The sequence below is a fragment of the Ovis canadensis genome, chromosome 18, assembly GCF_042477335.2.
Source record: "Ovis canadensis isolate MfBH-ARS-UI-01 breed Bighorn chromosome 18, ARS-UI_OviCan_v2, whole genome shotgun sequence".
NCBI lineage: Eukaryota > Metazoa > Chordata > Mammalia > Artiodactyla > Bovidae > Ovis > Ovis canadensis.
Genome location: NC_091262.1, coordinates 34,530,085 through 34,550,406, shown reverse-complemented (window position 1 = coordinate 34,550,406; position 20,322 = coordinate 34,530,085). Strand labels below are relative to the sequence as shown.

At 41.4% G+C, this 20,322-nt stretch overlaps 2 protein-coding genes across 2 annotated transcripts in view; one reads left to right on the top strand and one right to left on the bottom strand.

Annotated features, from left to right (window-relative positions):
- Window positions 1-20,322, top strand: part of IQGAP1 (IQ motif containing GTPase activating protein 1) — a 109,452-nt gene that overhangs the window by 3,201 nt on the left and 85,929 nt on the right. The gene's annotated exons all lie outside the window — the stretch shown is intronic.
- On the bottom strand, window positions 1,430-5,270 carry LOC138423926 (small ribosomal subunit protein uS14-like). The gene has a single exon (XM_069560358.1). It carries the CDS (start codon window positions 1,708-1,710, stop codon window positions 1,540-1,542), a length of 171 nt encoding a protein of 56 aa, XP_069416459.1. The 5' UTR covers window positions 1,711-5,270; the 3' UTR covers window positions 1,430-1,539.

The window sequence follows — 20,322 nt, the reverse complement described above, 5'->3', positions numbered from 1 at the left end:
GTTAAAGTCTAATGAAAATCCAGGATGTTTCAAAGGGTGCTAATAAACAAGAGTTTTTTGTCTTGTTTTGTCTTTTTAATTTTGAAAATCTTAAAACACTACCAGAAAGTCCAGAGAACAATACACCAGACATCATGTATTCCCAAACTAGCAAATGTCAGTCCTTCAGATTTTTCCCTTTGCTCTAAAAAGGCACAGTTGGAGTCCCCTTTGTGTTCCTCCCTGGTCCCATTCTCCTCCTTGCTATTCCTGGGGTTACCTCTAATATGCATTTGATGCATCTTCTTGAATCTGGGCTTCTTTTCTGAGCTTAAAGCCCTTGCATGAGACTGGGGAAGGGGAGAGGGGATTAGTGATGATTTAGGTGGAGAGAATGGTAATAACACTTATTTTTCTAAATGGAAGGTTAAATGGAAGGAGGTGAATATGTTATTAGGAAGGGGGATGTTTCTCATGCAAAGTTTATAAGGAACAAAAACATTAAGTCCTCTGTTACTCATATTATGGACTAGATCTAGTTTTGGAAGGTAAAGAATTTAAAAGCTGTAGCTGATATGAAAGACCACCTTGTGCTCTGTGAAGACTTGGTTGGTGTCTTTGTTGAGGTGACCTGTGGGTGAGAGAAGGGCCCCAACCTATCTTCCTTCCCCCGTCTAAAACATTTCTGTTTTTAATATCGGCTTTGCACAGTAAAATTCCCTTTTTAAAAAAGGATATTTTAGTTAACATTCCCTTGCGACCACTAATCCAGTTCTGTTATTATTTTTTAATTTGCCCATGCTTGTGGCTTGTGTGATCTTGGTTCCCTGACGAGGGATCAAAATTGCACCCTTGGCCGTGAAAGCTTGGAGTCCTAACCACTGAACTGCCCAGGGAAGTCCTCAGTTCAGCTTATCTGGTTCAGCCGTCTCATTTCAGCAAGGAAACTGAGGTCTGAATGTCCATGGTCACATGTAGTTTTCTTTATTGAAGAATAGTTTCCATCGTTTTAAACAGTGGTTTCTAACCAGCTGTGTACAGTAGAACTGTCAGGGGAGCTTAAAAAATGTGGCTATTTGAACTTTACCACAGAGATTCTGGTTCAGTAGATCTGGGCTAAAAGGTCCAGATACCTATATATTTTAAAAACTCCTGATGGTTCTGATTGGGCTTCCCAATGCAGGAGATGCAGGTTCGATCCCTGGCTTGGGAAGATCCCTCTGGAGAAGGAAATGGCAACACACTCCAGTATTCTTGCCTGGAGAATCCCATGGACAGAGGAGCCTGGCGGGCTACAGTCCATGTGATCGCAAAGAGTTGGACATGACCTAGTGACTATCAACAACAGCAGGATGGTTCTCATGGTCCCCCCTAGTAGAGAAATGAGATTGAAAATCACATTTGAGACCTCTCCCTTACACTAGATTACAATAGCCTGACTAGGATGGTGTTCTTTTTTTTTTTTTTTTTTGAAGTTTTGAAAACTTTTATTTTATATACAAAGAGCTAGTATTTCCGCCTAAGGTTGATGTGCTGGATGAGCCATCTGAGGAAGTTCGGTTAGTCCAACTTAATGAAGCCGATGTCCTTCGCATACTGGTGGAAACACTGGCGGCACATATTGAGGCCGTATTTCCGGATGAGACCGTGCCGGTTTGAGCAGACTCGGCAAGAGCGAGAACCCTGGCCGAATTTTCTCGGATGGCTCCAGTAGAGCTGCTGGTGACCCATGTTGCTTTCTCGGCTGCAACGAGGTAAAAGGCTAGGATGGTGTTCTTTATCACATTTCCTTCTTCAAGTGCTCCACTAGGAAGGCATTTAATTTCCCTCTACTCCAGAGCATGTTCTTTTCTGGCAGGTGTTTTGTTTTTTTTTTCCTTTTCCTAGAATAAAAAAGGAACCCATTTCCTTTAAAATCCATCCAGGGGCCATGATCCCCTGGGACGTTTTTCGGTTGGGTGCTTCTGCATACTTAGGGAGTGACTAAGGCGGTGAGACAGTTGAGACAGTCTTGATTTTTCATGCTTTTGGCTATAGGGGAGAGCATAATGGTGGCTTTTTATCCTTGTATGCTCTGCGCTTTGGCCCCACATTGAGGAAATGTGCCTGGTTTATTATATGGAGGCAGTTACAGAAGATCTGGATGCAGTAGCTTTTGTTGTTTGTTTAAAGCTTTGATTAGATTATCAACTTCAGAAGCACCTCTTTAGACTTTACACCTAGAGAGGGCTAGGACAAGAGGCTTGGGGATGTCATGCTGAGAAAAGGAGACTGGGATACCTCCTGGCCACCCATCGAGGCTGCTGCCGCCCCTGGAGTGTCCGAGGTGTAGCACAGACAGATCACATGCTCTTGCTCATTAGCTGCGGCTTCAGCCACCAGTTGTGTCTCCTGCCCTGGTGAGCTGGGGTGTATCTATCTTGTGTGCTGCCCAGGCTCCTCTGGTCCTTTTTGCCTCTTTGGATTGGCCCCATCCTGTTTCCTTCATAACCTCTACCCCTCCCAGTTTGGAGGAGTCCCAAGGTCTGGAATTTACACCCATCCCAAGGCCAGGAAGAAAGATCAGAGAGATCCAGGGGAGAAAAAGCCCCCTCTTTAGTTCTATTTATAACACTGCTGCTCCTCCCACTAGTAGCCCCACCTTTTGCACAGTGGCCCCATTGTGTATCCCAGGGCGCTGTGCTTTCTCCTGTACCTGCCACAGCTCTGTTGTGGGAAGAGAGGAGGGCGTGTGGAGGGAGAGAGCATATTAACAGGGAGTGCAGGCAGGGAGTGTAAGTGAGAGTGTGGGTAGAGAATAGTGAGAGCGTGTTGTGAGTTTAACCTGAAAGGGTAAGTGGGAAAATTTAGGAGTGATTCTCTAAAAGTGTACATTCTGGGAGTGGTTGGGAAATAGAAACTGCAGATTCTGCTTTACTCTAGTTTCGATACAGAAATTAAGTTATTGTCCTAATGCAGTGTCATCAGGTTTTATGCTGAGGGCTACAGAGCAGACCAAGGGCTTTTATTAAGCGAGACTTCTTACATTCTGTATTTATGCTTACATACGGGCTCATTTTTATCCTATTGCCTGTTCTGATTGGGCTTTACATTTGTTTTGGCTAAGCAGCAGTTGTACAGTAGAGATGAAGAGCATTTTTCTCTCAGTTGAAGGAGGTGAGGTTTAAATATATGAGATATGATAAGTGTTCAGTAATAGAAAGAACAGAAGGTTCAGGTGAAAACAGCTGAGAAGGGAATATAACAGACTGCAGGGCAGGAGAACGAGTGAGTAGGACTAAAAAGTGGGAGGAGATCCAGTTAGGTTTAAGGTCACGGAAAGAAGGTTAATTCCAGCATTTCCACAAGTTTGACAGTTTAGGATTCCTTCTTTCAGAGGCTTGCCCATAGGCCTTCTGAGCCTGCCATGGGTCTCCTTCCTCTTGCTCAAGTCAGGGAGCAGAGCAACTCCTCCCCGCTCCCCCAAATCGGGGAAAGCGAAGGCTGTGGCTGGTTGGAGACTGTCAAAAACCATGTGATGTTAACAAGAGTGTAACACTAAATAGAAGCACTTTACCGTCTGTAATTTAGGGGCGTTGAAAACGTATCTTGCAAAGAAATTGGTCCTTGAGAACAAATTCTCTTTTGTACGAATGTATGTCTTTGTTTCTGGCATCGAGTATTTTCCAGATCTCCTTTCCTGTAAGTGGGATCAGAATTCCAGTTACATCTGGATGTATCTAGGCTAGTACACTGCGATCATGAAAAGAGAAATTAAAGACGTTTAACTAGAAGCTTGCCCACCAGCTTGGAGAATTCCCTTAGGGAGGAATATCACTTAAAGATTGGGGAGGGTCATTTTTAGATTGACCCAAGCTCTCCTTTCACAGATGAGAAAACAAATGTAATTGTTTGATGAGGCCCAGTGTGACTAAGGGGCCACAGTAAATGTAGCTTTGTAGTGGTACTTTCAGAGTACAAGCTGGATGCATTCATGTGTTTGTGATTATCAAGGAGAAGTATGGGGCGGGATTTATTCTTAAAATGGTGACATAGATGAAAGTCTCATTTTTTTCTGAAATTTACCTAGTGCAACTGCCTTGGAAAGACTCCATGGTAAGAAGTGGGTTGCTATTTAAAAGTGATAAAACTGATTCAAACTATGAGTGCTTTTTCTTATTATTACAATGTTACAAATCCGCAGATAATGTTCCCAGCGTGGCCACGTAAACCTTGCCTACAGTGTAGCTGAGCCATTTAGTAAATTTACAATTTGAGAAAGGTAGACAGTAATCTGGTATAAATTAGGCAGTCTACTAGTTATTAGCTGTTGTGATTACTAAGAAAAGTCATATGACCATAGTCTCATAATACTTATAATTAAGTAAAACAAATTTTAAAAGGCTGAATAGAACATCTTTGAAAATCTTGACTGTTGAAATACTCGAAGTGTAAAGAATGAGGACTTTCAGTTTTGGCAGGTGTGAGTCTGATTCTGGTCTTGCCAGTTTCTTAACCTTAGGGGGAAGAGCCCAAGTTTGTACTTTGCAGAATGCTGTGCATTTTAGGGAGTTGAGGTGAGTGTTAAGTGCCTGCCTGGCACAGTGTCTGAAGTACAGTAGGCACTCAATAAACGTATTCTTTATCCTGGTCCTTGGGGAAAAGCAGATTTAATGTGGAGATGAAGAGGCATTCATAAACTTTTCTGGGGAATTTTCTGGGTTCTTTCAAGATTCTCAAGGTTGGTAGCTCTAGTTTTTTTGCTTCATTCTTAAGCTGTTGTCTGAAAGAACAAGAGGATACCTCTAGGTATTGGAGGGTGTGAGAAGACTTTTCCTTTTTACATAATGCTTTTCCATGTACTTAAAATACTTTTTGAAGGCAATGGCAACCCACTCCAATACTCTTGCCTGGAAAATCCCATGGGTAGAGGAGCCCGGTAGGCTGCAATCCATGGGGTCTCAAAGAGTCAGACACGGCTGAACGACTTCACTTTCACTTTCACTTTCATGCATTGGAGAAGGAAATGGCAGCCCACTCCAGAGTTCTTGCCTTGAGAATCCCAGGGACAGAGGAGCCTGGTGGGCTGCCGTCTATGGGGTCGCACAGAGTCGAACATGACTGAAGCGAGTTAGCAGCAGCAGCAGCAAATTGCTTTCTACAATGATCATGAATTTTATAATGAAAAAGGAATGGATTAAGAACAAGGAAAAACTGGGAATTCCCTGGTGGTCCAGTGGTTAGGACTCTGCACTTTTACTGTGGAGGGCCCAGGTTCAATCTCTTGACTGAAAAAAGAAGAAAGAAAAAGGAAAAAGTGTCCAAGTATATAATTTTTAGGTAGTGGTAATCACAAATTTTGGGCTTCCTTGGTGGCTCAGACAGTAAAGAAATTTAGAATTTGTAATTGTCATCTTAATTATGATTTTCATTGGGTACATGATGTCTGTAGTTTACTTAGATTTATTCCAAAGTTATATTGCCTTGATTTCTGAAAAGATTAAATGTTTTCCCATATATTTGTTTACTGTTTATTTTATTATGCAAATTATCAATGGTGTTTGTTTTCTAGAGTTATATTGTTGATTTTTGGAAGCTTTCTTATGGGCATCAGCCTGTTGTATTGCTATATTTTCTCTTGATTTTCCATTTTATTCTTTTACTGTATAGAATTTTTAAATTTTATGTAGTTTAAGTGTTAACCTTTTTGCAATTTCTTCTATCTAGTTTAATTTCTGTAAGGCTTTGCTAAAATCTGAAGTTTTCTGTTAGCTTTTCTATGATTTAGTGATTTAATTTTTTAAGCATCTAAGTCTTTAAATTTCCTGTTTCTAAATCATTCCATATTATTTAAAAATAATCTTTCTACTGTGTATTATCGATTGATATCTACTATGTCAGATATTGAATTACATATAGTTCTCTTTCTAGGCTTATTCTGTTATGGTGAACTGTATTTCATTTTTCTTAGAGAAATGTATAACTTCATTTTTTGTATTTGTTATTTAGAAACAACATTTGAAGCTAGCTTGATTTTTAGCTCCAAGACAAGTAACATTTTAAAAATGCTTTTTCACAATTTGAAACTCGTAAAGTTCTTGTTTCTTATAAAGTGTCCTCATGTTACATATTACAGTTGATACCGGCTTAGTAATTTTGCCTGTAAATGTGGAAACTCTTCTCGATTTATATCTTCATATCTTTTTTGTTTATTTTTGCCCTTGGAAATCGTTATACCTTTAATAATTGGTTCTAATTTAGTAGTCTTTCTTGAGGGTGCCTGGTGGTACGTTAGATATCTCAGTGTCTTATGGCTGATCTTGTTTGTTTAAATTTTCTGTTTCACTGACTTGGTTTTCTGCCATCTTGATTTTTCCTCTTTGAGTCTGTTAATGGTGGTTACTTTGTCCTGTTGGAGTGTTCATTTGGGCCTGTTAACTCCTTTTCCCTCTCTACTGTTGTTAATAGGTCAAAAGGTCTCTGATTTGGCTACAAAATCCTTTCCACCTGAAAAGGATCCTGTATGTATCACTAAATACTGTGATTTAGGATTCTTTTCAGGTGGAAAAAAGGAGTTTGCAGTCAAGAGAATTGGTTACTTTACCAGTTTCCCTTATTTTCAGTAAGTGTTGGAGTGGATCTGACCACAGGAAATTGGTGTTAACCGGTTTGTCTGCCAGTCAAGGTTAGGAAAGTCTGGTTGGGCTAAGTCTTGGGCCATTAGTTTGACCTCATCTGACATATTTCTTCTGGCCTTAGATGTCAAAGCAGCAATTGTTCATATGTCTTGATGTTCCCAATTTAAGAAACAGTAAAAATATACTTGAAGGCCGAAGTTGGCATGTTCTAGGAATGTGATTTTCTGGTTTTGCATGATACTCTGTCTCTAATTTCTGCATGATTCCTTCCGTTTCACAGTTTAGCAATTTGGGGATACCTGATGGTAGAAAGACCTGTTTCGAACATTTTTAAACATGAGGTATTTGATGGTTGCATGGCTGTTTCTATCTGGGGCTGCTAAGTAAACCTTTTCACAGGAAGTATTTGTGTAAGAAAGTGCTGGTAGGCAAAGTGAGACCATCCGGAAGTGATTCATACGACTGGGGTTGTTTGTTTAAGTTGGGACTTGGTTGCCTAGAGACCGTATCTGTGCAAGCTGAGTGAAGTGCCACATGAATGCAGAGGTCTCATTGCCTACCTGATCGAAAAAGGACCCTGCCATTTGATTTTTCTTCTGAAAGACCTTTTTATAATCTCATTGATCCCCATACTTTGACTATGTGTGAATCAAAAAATCTTTTATAAATGAAAAAATCTGGTTAAAGGGTTTATGTTGAAGGGAAGTCTACTTGCTTAAATCTAAATGTTTAAAATTTTTTTCATTTAATTGTGCGATAGGAAGAATTAATTTTTTTCAGTGTTTTATTATAGAAACTTTAATACTTCCGATACCTTTACACCAGCTAAGAGGTAGCAAAACAACCCCCACACCCCCTAGCCAAAATCAGCCCTGCAGTTTGCATGGACAGCATGGTATGCAGGATTCCTGTTTGCCCCGAGGTCAGTGTCTCCCCACCCCCTCATCATCATCGTCAGTACCATTTATTGAGCACTTAATCATGTACTGGGTACTGTGCTAAGCACTTCATATGTGTTGTCTAATTAGCTGTGCTTGAAGTCACGTGAGGTGCTTATTCTTATCTACGTTTAACAGAAAAGAAAGCAAAACTTGACTCACCATCTCTTTAAGTGATAGACCCAGATTCCAGGCTTGGCGAGGACTCCAAAGCCTTTGCTCTTCCCTGGTCCAGTCTCTCACTTCCGTACCATTTATGCTTCAAACTCTAATGCCAGCAACAGTAGTTACCGGTAATTAAGCAGAATGATGGTGTGTTGTGTGTTCAGATGCTAAGTCATCTCCAACTCTCTGCGACCCCATGGACTACAGCATGCCAGCTCCCCTGTCTTTCACTGTCTCCCAGAGTTTGCTCAAATTCATGTCCATTGAGTCAGTGATGCCATCTAACCATCTCATCTTCTGCCACCTTCTTTTCCTTTTACCTTCAGTCTTCCCCAGCATCAGGGTCTTTTCCAGTGAGTTGGCTCTTTGCATCAGGTGGCCAAAGTATTGGAGCTTTAGCATCAGTCCTTTCAATGAATATGCAGGGTTGATTTCCTTTAGGATTGATTGGTTTGATCTCCTAGCATACAACGTTACAGTGAGATAGGCATTGTTTTTATTTTAAAGAGTGACAAAAATGAGTTGGTATCACCTATTTCAAGGTCACGTAAGTATCTGTGGAACTCCAGCCCACTTCTGTGTGACACTGTCACTACCGCTGCCAACCTCTACTGAAGGGGCAATGTTTAAGTCCACAGTTCAGTCAGCTAGTTCCCAGACATTAAACAACTTCCTTGGTGTCAGGTGGGTGAGGGAATGTGAGCTATTTCTTGCTTCTCATTGCAGAGTCTCTTTTACCTGCTTCATATAGGTGGTCTCTGTATTTGTCTCATGTATTCTTGCATCTAACAAATTGTCGGACTCTGCCTAATATACTTTTTCTTATTCACTGCAAAGCTAAAGATAGTGATAGGCATACATGAGTAACTGCTGACTATTGATTGAGGAGAAATTTGTGCCTGCATGCTTATAAGAAAGGCAGTAAACATTGAGTTAAGTGATTTTTTACAGGGGTCTAGAAACATAACTTGGGACTTCCCTGGAGGCTCAGTGGTGAAGAATATCTGCCTGCCAATTCAGGAGACTCAGGTTTGATCCATGAGTGAGGAAAATGCCCTGGAGGAGGAAATGGCAACCCACTCTAGTATTGCGGAGAATCCCATGGACAGAGGAGCCTGGTGGGCTACCGTCCATGGGGTTGCAAAGAGTCAGACACCACTGAGTGACTAAACAACAAAGAGACATAACTGGTCTGTGATAAATTTGCATCTGTTTAACTTTTTTGGCCTAACGCCTACTCACTAAGATGGCCTCCCGGGATTGGAAATGGACACAGTGGAGGGCCCATGGTTACATATAGCAACTCTGGGGAGACTAGAGAGAGGGCCTGGTTAGTTTTCTTCTTCCTAACCTGGCACGTCTTCTCAGTTCAGCTCAGAAAGGCTTTCCCTCCTTCCCAGTTGCTTATTTTTTCAGTAGTGACCTCATGCAGACAGGAGTGGCATTGGAAATTGCCTTGGACAGTTTGACAAGAATTGTATTTTTTGGTGTTGTGGGTGGAGGAAAGGCCCGTCTCCAGGCCTCCATTTCTTCCTTACTCTGAATACCTTCCTGCTGACTCACTGGAAACCCTAACGAGAAGCAGAAGGAGTGTCAGAGAGGCGGCTGCCAGCCCAGGGCTTGGCTTCTGTCGGGCTAGAAGTCTGGGGACTCAGAGGACGCTGGCCTTAAGAAAAATTGTGAGCCTTTTGCAGTAGAAGGGAATACTGTTGTTGTGACAGGTGTTTATCCGTAAGGTAGAAAGCATCAGCCTTTTGCTAGGGATCATTAATCAGCAACATAAAAAACTATTTCCTTGAAATGGCTTAATTAGTGTTCCTAAAAATTGAAGCAGAGGAACTGAAGTATAAAAAGAGGGAACGGGGCACATTTAGAAGACCTGAAAGGGAAAAAAACCTATGATATTAAAAATAGAAAAATGGTATAGAAATAAAATTTAAGGAAATTCCCTGGTGGTACAGTGGTTGGGACTTCATGCTTTCACTCCCAAGAGCGAGGGTCCGATCCCTGGTAAGATCTGGTAAGCCGAGTGAAGCAGCCAAAAAAAAAATTTGAAAAAAATCTCATGATGTAGCGGATCATTTTATTACAAATAACGTACATCTTAGATAAAGTTTAAAACAGCTAAAAGGAGACAAAAGTTACTTATCACTTCATGGCCATCACAGCACAATGTTTTCCTGCCTCGAAGACTTAGTCACTGCTAATTTGACGAGCTTGTTCTAGACAGTGGCTTGACTTTGGGGGTTTTCCTTTAAAAACTCAAGAATACCCACAAAGGTGTTAGCAGATTTGGTCTTTAACTTTTTAAAATTAAACTTTTATTATTAATTATTTAAAAAACAGGTAATATAGAGACATGAAACTTAATTCAGAAGCTCTGCTAGGCTATCCAGTAAAGAAAAAAAAAAGAGTCTGCCTGCCTAGTCTTGTTTGCCAGGCACCCAGATCTTCTCTGTATATGCAAATCACTTTTGTTTCCTTGTGTAGAAGTGATAACACTATACTTTCTTCTTTGCATCTTGTAACATATTCTGTGTGAATACATTATAGTGCTTCATTTTTTTCCCCCTTCACAGTTGCTTGGTTTTTCAGTATACAGATTTAACCTATCAGTGGACGTATCCCTCCCAGCTTGTACGCTTATCAGTAGTGGTGTAGTTAGCAACTTTGTATGGCTGCCGTCTTGTTGCATTTATGAGTGTTGTAGGATGAGTTTCTAAAAGTGGAATTTCTTTATTTTTTGGTTTTGTTTTAGATCACTTTATTGCCAAACAAGTTGCTACAGATTTATGAGAACAAATCATTTGATTTTCAAGGAACCTTGAATTTTAAATATTGGAATAAGGGATTGTGGACCCATACCTCTCCATGAATATTATAAAGAAAAAAATCCAAACCAAGAATTTACAAAGATGAATTTATAATCATCCCTCTTCCAGTTTATCTTCTTTCTCAACCTCACTTGCCAGCTCTACTAGACATTCAGTTAGGAAAACCTAGAAATTACTTTTTTTTTTCCTGTCACCTTTCAGGTCTAGTTGGTGCAGTTTTTTAGTGTTGTTTTAATACGTGCATGTGCAGACATGAGTGCACACACACCCACACCCCATCTATTTCTGTCAGCTCGCCCCATCCTCACTGCCACTTCCCATATTCAAGCTACTCTCATCGCCTAACTGATGTACAAAGATAACCCTTCATTTGGTCTCCTGTCGCCTGGGCTTTACTGATGGCTCAGCAGTAAAGAATCTGCCTGCAGTGCAGGAGATGCGGGTTTGATCCCTGGGTTGGGAAGATCCCCTGGAGGAGGAAATGGCAGCCCACTCCAGTATTAAAGCCTGGAGAATTCCACGGACAGAGGAGCCTGGAGGGCTATAGTGTGTGGTGTCGCAAAGAGTCAGACACGATGAGCATGCACATATCCACTTTTGATCTCTTGCAAGTGATTCTTTATCTTTAAAGACAATGATCATTTACAGGCAAATAACCGCCCCCCCCCCCCAGCCCAATGCTATCCCATGCTATTTAATTTCCTCTCTCCTTCATTAACAGTTAAGATAGGAAACAACACACCTGCAAGGTGCTGGTGGAGTTTGACTCTAGGCCCAAATCTATGATCTAAACCAAATTAGTTTGTTTTTTTGTTTTGGGGCACTAAGCCCTGTCTCTTTTGTGACCCCATGGACTGTAGCCCGCTGGGCTCTTCTGTCCATGGAATTTCCCAGGCAAGAATACTGGAGTGGGTTGCCATTACCTCGTCCAGGGGATCTTCCTGACCCAGGGATCGAACTTGAGGCTCCTTCTTAGGAAGTAGATTCTTTACCACTTAGCCACCAGGGATGCCCCAACACATTAGTTGAAGTACTGCATTAGTTATATTATACTAAAAGTAGAATTTCTAAGTCAGTGGGAATATCCACATTTTGTTGTTGTTCAGCTGCTCAGTCATGTCCGACTCTGTGAATCCATGGACTGCAGCATGCCAGGCGTCCCTGTCTTTCACCATCTCCCAGAGTTTCCCCAAACTCATGTCCACTGAGTCAGTGATGCCATCCAACCATCTTATCCTCTGTCATCCCCTTCTCCTCCTGCCTTCAATCTTTTCCAACATCAGGGTCTTTTTCAGTGAATCAGTTCTTGGAATTAGGTGGGCACAGTATTGGAGCTTCAGCTTCAGCATCAGTCCTTTCAATGAATATTCAGGGTTGATTTCCTTTAGGTTTGACTGTTTTGATCTCCCTGCAGTCCAAGGGACTCTCAAGAGTCTTCTCCAACACCACAGTTTGAAAGCATTAATTCTTTGGCGCTCAGCCTTCTTTATGATCCAACTAACATCTGTAAATGACTACTGGAAAAAACCATAGTTTTGACTATACAGACAAATATTGTCAGTCTGCTCTCTCTGGAGGTTGTACCAGACTATATGTACATCAGTGATAAATGAGAAGACTGCTTTCCCTATGATTTCACTAACCTAGAGTACGTTTTCTTCGGTATGTTTTCATAGTTACGAATTTCATAGTTGAACGTGGTGTTGTAATTGCAGTTTGTTTTTCAGATTGCCTTACTCCGAGTGAAGCTGAGCATCTTCACATGTGTTCAAGAGCCTTTCTGTGTCCTTTTCTGTGAACTGTTTGGGAGTTCTGTGCTCGTTTTTCTTTCTTCTTTTAAACCCGTGAAGTTTTTGTTTGTTTATTTTGGCTGCACTGGGCCTTCACTGCAGGCATCCTCTAGTTGTGGAGAGCAGGGGCTGCTCTCTGGTTGTGCCTGGGCTTCTCACTTCGGTGACTTCTCTTGCTGTGGAGCACAGGCTCTAGACGCTTGGGCTTCGGTAGTTGTGGCTCGAGGGCCCTAGAGGGAAGGTGCACCGACGTCAGGGCTCCGAGGCTTGTGGAATCTTCCTGGGCGAGGGATTGAACCTGTGCCCCCTGTACTGGCAGGCAGATTCTCACCCACTGGACAACCAGGGAAGTCCTGCTCATTTTTCTAGCGTGTTATTGCTCTTATTGATGTAAAGCGAGCTCTTTTTATATTGAGGAGGTCGACCCTTTGGATGCTGTCTTTTAACTTTCAATTTTAAGGTGTTTAAAATAATTTAGAATTTTAAAAACATGTTTGGTTTTACTAAACTTTTGTTTTTTAGCTTTATGGCTTTGTATCATTTTTAAAGGGACTCTTTAGTCCGTCTCCATACAAAAATATTCCCCCAGGCTTTCTTCAAGTATTTTTAGGATGTAAAGAATTTTAACATTTGACTCTTTGATCCTTTTAGAATTTATTTTGGTGTAAAGAGTGAGGTAAAACTCTTTCTCTAGATGGTATTTGGATAGTATCTTAAATCAGCTGTCCCCAGCCTTTTTGGCACCGGCCCCTGGATTGGTCCCACGGATGGGGGTTAGAGGAGGTGGTTTGGGCTGATTTAAGCACAGCAGCGTTGGCGCTCTGATGAGAATCTACTGCTGATGCTAATCTGATAGGAGGTGGAACCTAGATGGTGATACAAGCAATGGGGAGTGGCTGTAAATACAGATGAAGCTTCATTCGCTTGCCAGCTGTCATCTCCTAACAGGCTACAGACTAGTACCAGTCCGTGGTCCCAGGGCTGGGGACCCCAGTCTTAGATGTTGAGCACCAGGAATGGCTCTCTCATGAAATGTGCTCCGGAATTTGCCAAACTCTTTAGTCTATGAATTGAGATTTAACTTTCTTTTTTTTTTTTTTTCAGAATAAAGCATTTCAACTTTTGAGAATTTTGCAACATATGGCTTAAATATCCTCTTGGAAAAATTAGCTAGAAGTTTCCAGAGAGTTTTCAAGCAGATTGTATTATGTTAAAAAGGTTAATTGTGTAATGAAATTGGTCTTGAGAAAACCGGTTTTGGATGGACAGTTTTGACATGTATACTGTGAAGGTATGAGTCAACTTGTCAAACTCACCATTTATTCTTTGTGTTAAAGGAGAGTACAGTTTTGAGGAACTTTTGAAGACTGTGTAGCTAACCTCTGTATCACTATTTTGAGGTGTATTCTGTTAATGTGACGTTAAGGAGGAAAGGGTTTAGTGGTCAGATATGTTTCAGAAGTACTGTAATATTAGACTGTCATGGGCTGTAAATTCTGAATCTTCAAGGGCGAGGATCATGTAGGCAATATTCCTCCAACCTAGTTTACTATCAGATTTTTTCCTCACAGATTGTCTTTCTTAGGACTAGTTGTTTGGGAAACAGTGTTGTCTATCAGAATAATGGATTCAAGGGACTATTTCAATTAAGAATTCAAGACCTCTTGATGGTCACTTCTTAACTGTTTTATGTTTTATCTGTAGTTTCATTACTTCCTTCATTGAGTTCTCATGTTCTTGATTTATGGAGCTTAAACTAAAGCCATTAAGGTACAAATTGGGTAGGCACAATTACTGAACTGTCGCCAGTGATCTTTAAGACGTTGTGAAGAACAGGAGTGTGAGTTTTGAAAATGGGGGACTGCAAATGTACTAGTTACTAAAAAGGAGAAGATACCACAAATTCTAGTCTAGCGAGCTAGTCTCTGGCAGAAGTCCGTAGCATACGCCCTGTCATGTGTTAAAGAGGGCTCCCCTGGTGGCTCAGACAGTGGAGAGTCTGACTGCAGTGCAGGAGCCCCGGGTTCGCTCCCTGGGTCGGAAGATCCCTCGGCAAAGGGAATGACTATTCACTCTAGTATTCTTGCCTGGGAAATCCCATGAACAGAGGTGCTTGGCGGGCTACAGTCTATGGGGTTGCAAAGAGTCAGACACGACTGAGAGACTAAGCATGTATATATGGCTTATGGGAAGAAATGAAGGGATCCTTAGGAGTCAACCAGGACTTCCTGAGAAAGGCCCTGTCACCATGACATCATTGCCTTTTGGACAGGGTCCCCAGATTAGTGAATCAGAGAAGCAGAGTAATGTCTAGATTTCAGTAAGGCATTTGAGAGTTTGTCTTGTGATGCTTCTGCAGATTGGATACATGTGGACTAGACTGTAATGTGATTAAGATTTGTAACCAGTTGAATAAATCATTCCAGAAGAGCTGCTAGATGGGGAGTGACTGCTTCATGGGTGTAGGGTTCCTTCTGGGTGGAAATTTTCTGGAATTAGATAGTCATGGTGGTTGCACATCATTGTGAATATACTAAAAACCACTGAACTCCATTCTGTAAAATGATTAAAAAATGGTGAATCTGTCTAATATACATTGTAGCTCAAAAAAAGGAGCTGCTAGGTTTTTAATTCAAAGATAACTTGTTAGGGCATGTTACATGCAAAACATTTTTTTTTTTTTTTACACATTTAAAACATTTGTGTTTGGACTTGTGAATGCATTAGTGGTATACTGATCAAACTTCAGTTGCTGGAATGGTTACTACGCTGCACATAGTTAATACATGACAGATTTTGCTTTCAAAATACCTTGAATGTAATGATGGAATTTAATAATGATAACTGTGACGTCCTGCACTCGGGTTCAAAAAATGGAGTGTCTGCAACACAGGATAGAGAAGTAGCATTAGTAGGGAGAGGATTAGTGAGAATAAAAACAAAGTGAACCAAACCTGAGATTTCTTTTTTATTTTAGGAGCTAAGGCAATGGCACCCCACTCCAGTACTCTTGCCTGGAAAATCCCATGGACGGAGGAGCCTGGTAGGCTGCAGTCCATGGGGTCGCGGAGAGTCAGACACGACTGAGCGACTTCACTTTCACTTTTCACTTTCATGCATTGGAGAAGGATATGGCAGCCCACTCCAGTGTTCTTGCCTGGAGAATCCCAGGGACGGGGAAGCCTGGTGGGCTGCCGTCTATGGGGTCACACAGAGTCGGACACGACTGAAGTGACTTAGCAGTAGCAGCAATGCAGCTGCTGACTTTCTTTCTTTATTTTTTTAATTGGAGGATGATTGCTTTACAATATTGTATTGGTTTCTGCCATACATCAGCATGGATCAGCCACAGGTATACATATGAGATGTTTATTAACTCATTAGTAGGAATGTGACCTGTGCAGCAAAGGAAGAGGTGGTTCTACTGTCCTCTGTAAGAATCAGAGGCTACCTGAAGCTGGTTTTATGTTCTGGAGGCCATACTTTAAGAGGGACGTGGACAGAGGAGCCTGGTGGGGTACAGTCCATGGTGTCCCAAAGAGTCGGACACAACTGAGTGACTGAGCACAGCACAGTACGGAGATTATAATGCTTGGGGAGTAACTGAAGGACAGATCACTTAATATGGAAACAGAATTTAGAGGGAACACAGAATCATAGAATCGCAGAAGATCAACGTCTCCTCCAGTGTAGGAGTTTATTCACCCGTTAATGTTTTGCCTGCCATTATTTAAAAATCCCTGAAAAATGAAAGAGAGTTTCAGTTTATCATGTGCAGTACCAGAGGAATGGAACTTGTCAATGAAAATCTGCTTAATTGAGGAAGAACTTTGTAACAAGAAGAGATTTCCCAAAACTTGCTTTGAGAAAACACATGTTGCAGATTTTTATGTACAGATTGTATAAGGATTAGTGGAAGATTTATGTTCTAACCTAAGGGCTTTCTCAAGTCACTTAAAAATAGTTTTTATTTCCATTTCCTATTATTAAAAGGTACTTTTATTTTGAATGACTTGATAATATTCCATTGCTCATTGTATTTTTTTTTCTGACAGGGCTAAAATTGTTGGGATGGTTATGTTGCGTGCTTAGTCGCTTCAGTTGTGTCTCACTCTTTGTGACCCCATGGACTGTAGCCCACCAGGCTCCTCTGTCCATGGGATTTTTCAGGCAAGCACACTGAAATCAGCTGCCATTTCCTTCTCCAGGGGATCTTCCAGACCCAGGAATTGAACCTGGGTCTCCTGTATTGCAGGTGGATTCTTGACTGACTGAGCTACAAGGGAAGAGTTATTCAAAAATTACTCAACATCAAAAAAAAAAAATTACTCAACATCAAAGGATGAAAGATCTAACTGATGTCAAAAGGCAATATAGATTGCCCTGGAAATGATGCAGAAAGTTAATATGTGAAAGTTTAGCTAAGGAAGAAATTCTTTTATGGCTGAGTTTTGCAATATAGTCTGAAATAGTATGGGAGGGAATGGACAGCATAACTGTGTGTGTGTGTTCGTCTTACTCTCTTGTGCTCCTTTAGGGGTGAGTCTTTTTCCACTTCTTGGTGTCCAACAGCATCTGGCCACAGATGTTGCCACAGTGCTTTTCACAGAGTAGATGCTCAGAATATCATTCCATTGAATTGGTGAAAAGTTGTGTGGAATAGGGGGGCTCTGGTGGTTAAGAGAATTCCATTGTTGATGATGATGAGAGTTCAGCGTTATTTCTTTTTTCTTTCATTATTTGGCTGTATTAATCATTGAGACCAGGACTGTGGTCCTCAAGCGAGAGAGAAAACAGTTTGACATTCAGCAGTTATTTACTGAGCACCATGCTTCAAATAGAAATCAGAAAAGGATTCCACCCTTACCTTCTTAAATAATGTTAAGAGGTAAAGAGATACTGAGTAAAAAAGTCTAGAGGAAGTTTGGAGGAAGAAGAGATTATTTCCAGTGGTAGACGGTGGGAGAGTTCATGGATGGAGGTGCCTTTTGAAAGTACCACTTGAATTGTCAGAGATTGGCTGTGCCGATCAGAAGTTTTATCAACCTTTATTCTTAGTACACATCTCCATCCCTGGCTTCCCATGTCACAACTTGATGAACTCCACTTTCTCTACAAACTCCCTCATTTTTTCTGGCCCTAACAAATTTACGGCATCTCTTTTATCATGCCGTCTTGACTTCCTTCCCTGTAGCAATGGAGAACTGTTTTTCTTCTTAAGATTCAATCTTCTCTCTGTGGTCTGGATCCTGTGCCTTCTTATCTTCTAGGGTTCTTATCCAGTGTTTTTTTCTTAACTTGGGCTCATAACTTGACTTTTTTTTTTTTTTTTCAATTCTCTTTCTTTAGCGCATAAATGTCCTCACCCATTTTAGATAGGCCCCCTCAATCTGAGACCCTGTCTAGGATTATTGTCTTTTCTTTTCTCCTTCAAGAAAAGCTTGTCTTTATTCCCTATGTCCACTTTCTTGGTGTGTCTTAACTCAGGTGGGTATAATCGTGTGCCCTCCTTTCCACCCACTGTGATTTCTCTTTCTCGAGTCACCAGTGACCTAATTGCTGTGCCTGTTGGAAAATTTTCATGACTTATTTTACTTAATCTCTGAAGCATATGACACTCTTTGTCTTTTCGCTTCATGAGATTTTTCTTAGTTTTAACTGGGTCTCTTTTTATGCTTTAAAATTTTGACCTGTGTAAAAATATATTGCCTATCTAAGAAAATAAATTTGGGCAGTGCCTCCTCCAAGAAGCTTACTTGGACACTCACCCTTACTCCAGGTCTGAGTTAGATGCCCCTCTCTTGTGTCTCTATGGACTTCCCAAGTGTCTCAGTGGTAAAGAATCCACCTGCCAGTGCAGGAGATGCGGGTTCGATCCCTGGGTCTGGAAGATCCCCTGGGGGTAGGGCATAACAACCTGTTCCAGTATTCTTGCCTGAAAAAGCCCATCGACAGAGGAGCCTGGCAGGCTGCAGTCCATGGGGTCACAAAAAGTTGGATGTGACTGAGCACACACACACTCTTGTGTCTTTTTAGCTCCTGCCCCTCAGGTGTCTTTACTGTAGTTTTCACAGTATAGTGCTTTATACTTATGTCTTATCTAATTTACTGTGAGCCTTAGGGGCTTCCCTAGTGGCTCAGATGGTGAAGAATCTGCCTGCAGTGCGGGAACCCTGGATTTGATCCCTGTGTCAGGAAGAGCCTATGGAGAAGGAAATGGTTACCCACTCTAGTATTCTTGCCTGGAGAATCCCATGGACAGAGGAGCCTGGTGGACTACAGTCCATGGGGTCACAAAAAGTCAGACATGACTGAGTGACTTTTTTTTTCACTTTAGAGACCAGGAGCTATGTCTTTGATGATTATCACAGTTAACCCCGCCTCTTGATATATTCTCACTAACGATTAGATCTGAACCATTAACTTTTTTGGTGTATTCTTGCTCTGCAGGCTCTCCTTGCTCCCCTGGGCTCTAGCAGCTGCTGCAGTTGGCAGTGACTCAGAGAACTGGTTTTTTTGCAAAGAAATATGTGCCTGTCTTCCACCTAGTAGAGGACTCTCACCTGTTTTTTTTTTTTTTTTCTCAAGAGCTGATTGCAGTCAGCAGTGACTAGGCTGAGGCTTTAGCTTACTTTGAAGTTTTTTTTTTTTTTTCTTTAGGGTTAAAAGGTCTTTCATGCTTTATGATATGTGGTAAAGTCGAGGTGGATGGGTGGATAGGTTGAACACAGTAATGTTTCACCAGGCTGAGCTTCTGAATATTTGGTCCGAAAGTGAGTTAATCCTTTTTGCCCAGAACTTTTCACTGAAGTATAAATACCGTAAAATTCACTCATTTTCAGTGTATAACTCAGTGATTTTTAGTAAATTTACCAAATGGTACAAGCATCATCATCATAGTCTAGTTTCTACCACCCTAGTTAAGACGAGGGACCGTTTTGAAATTCAGACATTTACTTTTGGCAAATGAACCTGGCATATCTCATGTCCAGTTCAGCAGAATGAAATGATTAGTTCAGGGATGGGTCTATATTAGGTATCAAGGAACACAGAGGTTAAACTAAGTTACTTAAGATGAAGAAAAAAAAAATTCCCTTCTACTTCTCAGTTATTCCTATAGCTGTTCAGATTGGTTTAATTCATATTCAGAAGTTTCTTTTAAAACAGATACTATCAAGATTTCTCATTTTGCGTGTATGGCTTGGAAAACTAGCCTGCCTTTCTTCAGTAGTTCTGCACCCATTAATAGCCCCTCTTCCTAATCCATTGTGTTTGGAGTAATCTTGTAAATCAGACCTAATCACTTCCTTCCCTGTTTCAAATCCTTCAAAGTTTCTGTACAGTTTCTTCCTTTGGCTTGACATGTTCCCCCGCATCAAGACACACAGACGCACACAAACCCATTAACACATAAATGCCATTTTCTCTGGGAACCCAGCCCTAATTCCCCTCCCTCTTCATATGGTGAGGAATGCCTTTTTGAGTAATCTACACTCCTTTTTCTCAGGACTGGGTTTTTGCCACACAATGTTGAAATTATGAGGCTGTTTCCAAGGCTGAGATGGTGCTCAATGTGTTAGTGGCTCAGTACTTATCCTGTTTATGAGGAAAGACGGCCTACTCGGGAGGTTTTTCCTCAGTGAGTCATGCAGACATTTGGGGGCCGTTTGCTCTGCAAGCTGGGTGTGTACGCGCCGAGCCGCTCCTGGAGGAACTGAATCTCAGTGGTTTGGAGTAGTCAGTTCCGGCATTGGTGTGTTCCGCTTCTGTATTGCACAGAGCTGGGCAACCGCTGAAGTCATGTGCTGGGTGGAACTTGTTCAACTGGTTTCCTCTTCACAGACCCCTAATTCAGATTCCCACCTTGATTCTTCTCTCCGTATGCTCTCGGTCTGGGCTTGTTTCAAGGCTTACCACATCAGAGTCCTCCAAATAGTAATTTCTTTGTCTTGCCGAGCGGTGGGATGGTAGGGCCACGTAGATGCTCCCTTTGACAAAT